Here is a 9,014-nt window from a genome sequence, read left to right as displayed (position 1 = left end):
GGCTTTTGTAGGAGGAGGATTTTCGTTTACCAAAGCTGGGGATTCAAATTTTATAACATAGGTGGTAGCGTTGAGATGGAAAAACGATGATTTCGGAAATGATCATGGAACAAAGAAGATACAAGCCAGGGAGGAAGAGAAGATTGTTGGCAGTATGCGCCTTCGCTGTTTTTTTGTGGAGCGTAGTTTCAGCTCAATTGAGATATTCGATCTCCGAGGAGGTCAACGAAGGAACTGTGGTTGGAAACATAGCAAAGGATCTGGGATTAGATAAAAGCACCCTGAAAGAAAGGAGGTATCGGATTGTTTCGAGTGGAGCGGATTCCATTTTCCATGTAAATCAAAACGACGGCATCCTGTATGTGAGCCGAAAGATCGACAGGGAAGAGGTATGCGCTCAGAGTAGTACGTGCGTCATAAATCTAAAAACCGTTCTGGAAAACCCACTGGAAATCCATTACGTCGAGGTGGAAGTTCTGGATATAAATGACCATTCTCCAATGTTTCCAGAAGAAGAGAAAACCCTCGAGATTTCAGAATCCGTGTTGCCCGGAGCAAGATTTCAGTTAAAAGCGTCGCGGGATCGAGACAGTGGCCCGTTCTCTGTACAGCAATATAAACTAAGCCAAAACGACAATTTCCGTTTGGAAGTTAAAGATAAACGAGACGATGGTAAAATACCTATACTGATTGTCAAAAAATCTTTAGATAGAGAAACTGCAAGAAGCCACTCATTAATACTGACGGCACTGGATGGAGGTAAACCTCCGAAATCTGGTAATATGAAGATTATAATTCAGGTTTTGGATGTGAACGATAATGTGCCTGTTTTCTATAAAGATGATTATTCTGTGACGCTGAAAGAAAATGCTCTAGAAGGTACAGAAATCATTCAAGTGAATGCCACGGATTTAGATGACGGTCCAAACGGAGATGTAGTTTACTCCTTCAGTAATAGTATGAATCAAGACATATTAAACCTATTTGATATCAATCCATTGACAGGACAGATAACTGTAAAAGGTTTAATAGACTATGAGGAGAAGGATGTCTATGAATTAGAAATTCAGGCATCAGATAAAGGTCTGGCTCCTCTTACAACAGAGAAAAGTGTCATTATTAAGATAGCAGATGTGAATGATAATGTACCTGAGATTGAGGTGACCTCATTCTCTAGCTTCATCCCTGAAGATTCAAGACCTGGAACTACAGTCGCTCTTATCAGTGTAAATGACTTGGACTCTGGTCTCAATGGGAAAGTAATTTGCTCCATAGGTGAGGATGTTCCTTTTGTTCTATCACCATCCCTAAAAGACAAAACGTTCTCATTAGTAACCAAGTCTCCACTAGACAGAGAGAAAGTATCACACTATGACCTGACTATAACGGCTAAAGATGCTGGCCAGCCCCCATTATCATCTGAAAAGACAATAAGTGTTGTTGTCTCAGATGTGAACGACAACAGTCCAGAGTTTTTACTGAGTCCTTATACTTTCTATGTCAGTGAGGGCAATGATCCAGGAGCTTCAGTATTTTCTGTTAAAGCTTCTGATCGTGATGAGAACGATAATGCTCTGATATCCTATCATATTGTCAGAGATGGAAGCGAAGATAATAAAATATCTTCATTTCTAAACATAAACTCTGATAATGGACGAATCACAGCACTGAAAAGTTTTGACTTTGAGACTCTGAAAACTTTCCAGTTCCAAGTTGTAGCCACAGATTCTGGTTCTCCGTCATTGAGCAGCAACGTCACAGTGAACGTGTTCATTCTGGATCAGAACGACAACGCTCCAGTCATCCTGTATCCACTCAGCTCCAATGGCTCTGCTGAAGGAGTGGAGGAGATTCCACGCAATGTGAACGCAGGACACTTGGTGACTAAAGTCAGAGCCTATGACGCTGATATAGGATATAACGGCTGGTTGCTGTTCTCACTGCAGGAAGTTACTGACCACAGTCTCTTTGGTTTGGACCGCTACACAGGACAGATCAGGACACTTCGCTCGTTGACAGAGACAGACGAGGCTGAGCATAAACTGATCATACTGGTCAAAGACAATGGGAACGTTTCACTCTCAGCAACAGCTACTGTCATTGTCAAACTGGTGGAGCCCAAAGAGGCTTTTGCAGCTTCTGATGTTAAAAGTGCAGCAAAACTAGACGAAGAGGACAATGTTACATTTTACCTGATGATAACTTTGGGCTCAGTTTCAGTTCTTTTTCTCATCAGTATCATTGTGCTGATTGCAATGCAGTGCTCCAAATCCACAGACTATACTTCTAAATATCTACAAGAACCAAATTATGATGGGACACTGTGTCACAGCATCCAGTACCGATCTGGAGACAAACGATACATGTTAGTTGGACCCAGTATGAGTATAGGATCTACTATAGTCCCTGGCAGTCATGCAAATACTCTAGTGCTACCTGACAGGAGGAGAACATCTGAGGAGGTAAGACAGCTTCAAACAACCCTTTTTTCCCTAACAAGAATTACTTCACATCTATTTCAGTGGTTATGGTTTGTGGAAAACCGGTATGCTGATAACTAACACAATTTTAAATGAACAATCGCAGATGTCTTCACTTACTTGTGTTGATATTTTTTTTATAAGAAACAAATTATAACTCTTGTAATCATCTATTGCATGAGCAGAAAAAAAACAACTTCTTACAGGACTAAACCATATCAAACTAAAGATTCACAACAAAAAACTATCCACAGAGGTGTGTATTGTGAACAAACTACAAATGTAATGCCAATTGGTCTCAGTCGCTGTCCATGGTTTCGATCAAATTAATCCTTTTTTCCCCAGCATGTGTTCATTGGTTTTAACAGAATTACATTACAGACAGAGCTTTTCTAAATATTAAACTTACTATTATTCAATGGTTGACTGTTTAACATCTTTTCATGTTAAAATCTTGGCAATAAGTGAATAGTTTTAGTAAAATAAAAGATAGTCAAGGTTACCTGCTTGTCACGTCATTACCATGCAGTTAATGTTCATGTAATAACCCAGAACATGAGAACTAACAATGTTCAGATAGCTGAATTTGCTGCATTTGCAAAACAGTATTGCTGTCCCTGCTATGTCCATCATGCATTTCTTTTTGTTTTTACTCTTACATATGGTCGTGGGAAGGAAGGAGGTGAGGGGCAATTGTTAAATGTAGGCTATGATACACTCCTTGGCCACAAGCTTAAAACAGCTCGGTTAATACTTAACACTCAATTTAAGGTCCAGTCTATTACTGAGTATATCACCTTCCCCCATTTCCAAAAACTAAGCTATGAATTCTTGGAAATCTGCATTCAGCTGAGTATTTACCATGAATGTGATTAAACTTCGTCAGTCTTGTATGCAGCGAGACATTAGGTCGCATGGTGTCAGTGTACTATCAAATGTCAGCAGCACAAGGCTCGTCGTCATTGCATTTTAGTCCCACCCCTCGAAAACGTTCTCGTTTCAGTATAACCACAGCATTGTCTGTTATTATTGTCGACGTTGTGAATACCCTTGCTGTTAACGTTTTTTCTGGGGGAAGGTGGAAGAAGGAATATTTGCGATCAGCAAAGTCGCGAATTCTGTTTTTACACCATATGTATTGGTTTTGCGATGTATAACTGATGATTTCGAGTTTGATCATGGAACAAAGAAGACGCGAGCCGGTAAGGAAGAGAGGATTGTTGATCGGATGCGTGGTCGCTGTTCTTTTGTGGAGGGTTGCCTCAGCGCAATTAAGATATTCGATCTCCGAGGAGGTCAACGAAGGAACTGTGGTTGGAAACATAGCAAAGGATCTGGGATTAGACAAAATTACTCTAACAGAGAGGAAGTATCGGATCGTGTCTAATGGGGCGGATCTCCTTTTTCATGTCAATTCAAACGACGGCATCCTGTATGTGAGTCGAAAGATCGACAGAGAAGAAGTGTGCGCTCAAAGCAGTACGTGTTTAATAAATCTAAAAACCGTTCTGGAGAACCCATTGGAGGTTCACTATGTCGAGGTGGAAGTTCTTGACATAAATGACCATTCCCCCACTTTCCCGGAGAAAGAAAAAACATTGGAGATTTCAGAATCCGCGTTGCCAGGAGCACGATTTCAGCTAAAAGCATCGCGGGATGGAGACAGTGGACAATTTTCGGTTCAGCAATACAAACTCAGCCACAACGACCACTTCCGTTTGGAAGTTAAGGATAAGCGAGATGATGGTAAAATACCTATACTGGTTTTAAATAAACCTTTAGACAGGGAAACTGTGGGAAGTCACTCGTTAATATTGACGGCACTGGATGGAGGTAAACCTCCGAAATCTGGTAGCATGAATATTCACGTAAATGTTTTAGACAATAATGATAACGCACCTGTTTTCTCTAAAGATGATTATTCTGTGACGCTCAATGAAAATGCTCCAAAAGGCACAACAGTAATTCAGGTAAACGCAACGGATTTAGATGATGGTACAAACGGAGATGTAGTTTACTCGTTTAGCAACAGTATGAGTCAAAACATATTACACTTATTTGATATCAATCCATTGACAGGACAAATAACAGTAAGGGATGTAATTGACTACGAAGAGAAAGATGTATATGAAATTGAAATTGAAGCCTCAGATCAAGGTTTTGCCCCACTTACAACAGAGAAAAGCGTCATCATTAAGATAATAGACATAAATGATAATGCACCTGAGATTGAGGTTACCTCATTTTCTAGCTCTATCCCGGAAGATTCAAGACTTGGAACTACAGTTGCTCTCATCAGTGTAAATGACTTGGACTCTGGTCTGAATGGAAAAGTTATTTGCTCTGTAAATGCAGATACTGCTTTCATTTTAACTCCTTCTTTGAAAGATAAAACGTTTTCATTAGTAACTAAATCCCTTTTAGACAGAGAGAAACAATCTCATTATGATCTGACAATAACTGCAAAAGATGCTGGCCAACCTTCACTATCATCTGAAAAGACAATAAGTGTTGTTGTGTCAGATGTGAACGATAACAGTCCAGAGTTTTTACTGAGCCCTTATACTTTCTATGTCACTGAGGGCAATGATCCAGGAGCTTCAGTATTTTCTGTTAAAGCTTCTGATCGTGATGAGAATTATAATGCTCTGATATCCTATCATATTGTCAGAGATGGAAACGAAGATAATAAAATATCTTCATTTCTAAACATAAACTCTGATAATGGACAAATTACAGCACTGAAAAGTTTTGACTTTGAGACTCTGAAAACTTTCCAGTTCCAAGTTGTAGCCACAGATTCTGGTACTCCGTCACTGAGCAGCAACGTCACAGTGAACGTGTTCATTCTGGATCAGAACGACAACGCTCCAGTCATCCTGTATCCACTCAGCTCCAACGGCTCTGCTGAAGGTGTGGAGGAGATTCCCCGCAACGTGAACGCAGGACACTTGGTGACTAAAGTCAGAGCCTATGACGCTGATATAGGATATAACGGCTGGTTGCTGTTCTCACTGCAGGAAGTTACTGACCACAGTCTCTTTGGTTTGGACCGCTACACAGGACAGATCAGGACACTTCGCTCGTTGACAGAGACAGACGAGGCTGAGCATAAACTGATCATACTGGTCAAAGACAATGGGAACATTTCACTCTCAGCAACAGCTACTGTCATTGTCAAACTGGTGGAGCCCAAAGAGGCTTTTGCAGCTTCTGATGTTAAAAGTGCAGCAAAAGTAGACGAAGAGGACAATGTTACATTTTACCTGATGATAACTTTGGGCTCAGTTTCAGTTCTTTTTCTCATCAGTATCATTGTGCTGATTGCAATGCAGTGCTCCAAATCCACAAACTACACTTCTAAATATCTGCAAGAGCCAAATTATGATGGGACACTGTGTCACAGCATCCAGTACCGATCTGGAGACAAACGGTACATGTTAGTTGGACCCAGAATGAGCATAGGATCTACTATAGTCCCTGGCAGCCACGCAAATACTCTAGTGCTACCTGACAGGAGGAGAACATCTGAGGAGGTAAGATATATTTGAAAAACAAAACAAAACAACAACAACAACAACAAAAAAAAAAAAAAAACTGTAGCTGGGAAAAAGAGGGAATCGCTGTCCATGGTTCTGATCTCGTTCGTTTGCTCTGGATTGTAGTCTTTGTTAATGAGTCATAAGTAAGAGTAATAATTTACTTCCATCGTATGAGTGTTACTTTTTCATACCTTTTTTTCTGACATTAAGTAATCACATAAAATCTACATGTTTGGAAAACAACTGAACATATCTTCCCCCCTCATCCTCTAATTGTAAAACGACTATGCTATCTCATTAATTTCTACCCACCCCTCAATTTTAGGGTAGTTCTCACAAGCAAGTAAAAGTAAACACGCATATACATCCTCTACTTCATCTAATGTACTACTGCATTTGAATGACTGCAGTGAAGTTTTAGATCGCATGGTGTCAGTATAATGGAAGAAGTGAGCAATTTATTAGCTGGTCGTCACTGCGTTTTGCTTCAGCCTCTTGATAGCTCCACCAGTTCGGTACAACCAGTCGTTTCTGAGATTACGGCTGCTTTTGGAAATACTCTGTTTTTCCTCGGATCTGTCGTAGTAAGAGCGGGAATATTCTCACGAGAGAACGTCTCGTATTGGATCTCTGCAATGCCTTTTTACTTTCGTGAATGATTGCTGATTATTTCCGTTGTAACAATGGAACAAAGAAGATGCAAGTCACGGAGGGCGCGACGGTTTCTTGTGGGATTCGTGGTTTCTGCGTTTCTGTGGAGTGTAGTTTCAGCACAATTAAGATACTCGATCTCCGAGGAAACTAACGAAGGAACTGTGGTTGGAAACATAGCAAAGGATCTGGGATTGGACAGAAGCACTCTTAAAGACAGGAAGTATCGGGTTGTTTCTAGTGGAGCGGATCCCCTTTTCCGTGTTAACCAAAACGACGGCATCCTTTACGTGAGCCGAAAGATTGACAGAGAAGAGGTGTGCGGTCAGACTAGTACGTGTTTATTAAATCTAAAAACCGTTCTTGAAACCCCGCTGGAGGTTCACTATGTTGGAGTGGAGGTGTTGGATATAAATGACCATTCACCCACATTCCCAGAGGAAGAGAAACGGTTGGAGATTTCAGAGAACGTGTTGCCTGGAGCACGTTTTCAGCTAAAACCATCGCGTGATGGAGACAGTGGTCAGTTTTCCGTTCAGCAATACAAACTTAGCAACAACGACCACTTTCGTTTGGAAGTTAAGGATAAAAGAGATGAAGGTAAAATACCTATACTGATTGTACAGAAATCTTTAGACAGGGAAACTGCGGGAAGTCATTCATTAATATTGACGGCACTGGATGGAGGTAAACCTCCGAAATCTGGTAATATGAAGATTCTAGTAAATGTTTTGGATATTAATGATAACGCTCCTGTTTTCTCAAAAGATGATTATTCTGTGACTCTGAGTGAAAATGCTCCAGGAGGAACACAAGTGATAAACATGAATGCGACTGATTTAGATGATGGTCCAAACGGAGATATAGTTTACTCATTTAGCAATAGTATGAGTCAAAAAAATTTAAACCTGTTTGATATCAATCCATTAACAGGACAGATAACAGTGAAAGGTTTAATAGACTATGAAGATAAGGACATATACGAAATTGAAATTCAGGCATCAGATAAAGGTCTGGCTCCTCTTACAACAGAGAAAAGCGTCTTTATTAAAATAATAGACATAAATGATAATGCACCTGAGATTGAGGTGACCTCATTTTCAAACTCCATCCCTGAAGATTCAAGACCTGGAACTACAGTCGCTCTTATCAGTGTAAATGACTTGGACTCTGGTCTGAATGGAAAAGTTATTTGCACCATAGATGAGGATGTTCCTTTCACTTTATCTCCATCTTTACAAGACAAAATGTTCTCATTAGTCACAAAATCTTCTTTGGACAGAGAGAAACAATCACATTATGAAATAACAATAACTGCAAAAGATGCTGGCCAACCTTCACTATCATCTGAAAAGATAATAAGTGTTGTTGTGTCAGATGTGAACGACAACAGTCCAGAGTTTTTACTGAGCCCTTATACTTTCTATGTCAGTGAGGGCAATGATCCAGGAGCTTCAATGTTTTCTGTTAAAGCTTCTGATCGTGATGAGAACGATAATGCTCTGATATCCTATCATATTGTTAGAGATGGAAGCGAAGATAATAAAATATCTTCATTTCTAAACATAAACTCTGATAATGGACAAATCACAGCACTGAAAAGTTTTGACTTTGAGACTCTGAAAACTTTCCAGTTCCAAGTTGTAGCCACAGATTCTGGTACTCCGTCACTGAGCAGCAACGTCACAGTGAACGTGTTCATTCTGGATCAGAACGACAACGCTCCAGTCATCCTGTATCCACTCAGCTCCAACGGCTCTGCTGAAGGTGTGGAGGAGATTCCACGCAACGTGAACGCAGGACACTTGGTGACTAAAGTCAGAGCCTATGACGCTGATATAGGATATAACGGCTGGTTGCTGTTCTCACTGCAGGAAGTTACTGACCACAGTCTCTTTGGTTTGGACCGCTACACAGGACAGATCAGGACACTTCGCTCGTTGACAGAGACAGACGAGGCTGAGCATAAACTGATCATACTGGTCAAAGACAATGGGAACGTTTCACTCTCTGCAACAGCTACTGTCATTGTCAAACTGGTGGAGCCCAAAGAGGCTTTTGCAGCTTCTGATGTTAAAAGTGCAGCAAAAGTAGACGAAGAGGACAATGTTACATTTTACCTGATGATAACTTTGGGCTCAGTGTCAGTTCTTTTTCTTATCAGTATCATTGTACTGATTGCAATGCAGTGCTCCAAATCCACAGACTATACTTCTAAATATCTGCAAGAGCCAAATTATGATGGGACGCTGTGTCACAGCATCCAGTACCGATCTGGAGACAAACGGTACATGTTAGTTGGACCCAGAATGAGTATAGGATCTACTATAGTCCCTGGCAG

At 40.6% G+C, this 9,014-nt stretch overlaps 1 protein-coding gene across 1 annotated transcript; it reads left to right on the top strand.

Annotated features, from left to right (window-relative positions):
• On the top strand, window positions 1–2,860 carry LOC125008573 (protocadherin alpha-3-like). The gene has a single exon (XM_047585864.1). It carries the CDS (start codon window positions 87–89, stop codon window positions 2,559–2,561), a length of 2,475 nt encoding a protein of 824 aa, XP_047441820.1. The 5' UTR covers window positions 1–86; the 3' UTR covers window positions 2,562–2,860.
• The last annotated feature ends 6,154 nt before the right edge of the window (window positions 2,861–9,014 follow it).

The sequence above is a fragment of the Mugil cephalus genome, chromosome 5, assembly GCF_022458985.1.
Source record: "Mugil cephalus isolate CIBA_MC_2020 chromosome 5, CIBA_Mcephalus_1.1, whole genome shotgun sequence".
Classification (NCBI taxonomy): domain Eukaryota; kingdom Metazoa; phylum Chordata; class Actinopteri; order Mugiliformes; family Mugilidae; genus Mugil; species Mugil cephalus.
This window is presented reverse-complemented; position numbering and strand designations above follow the sequence as displayed.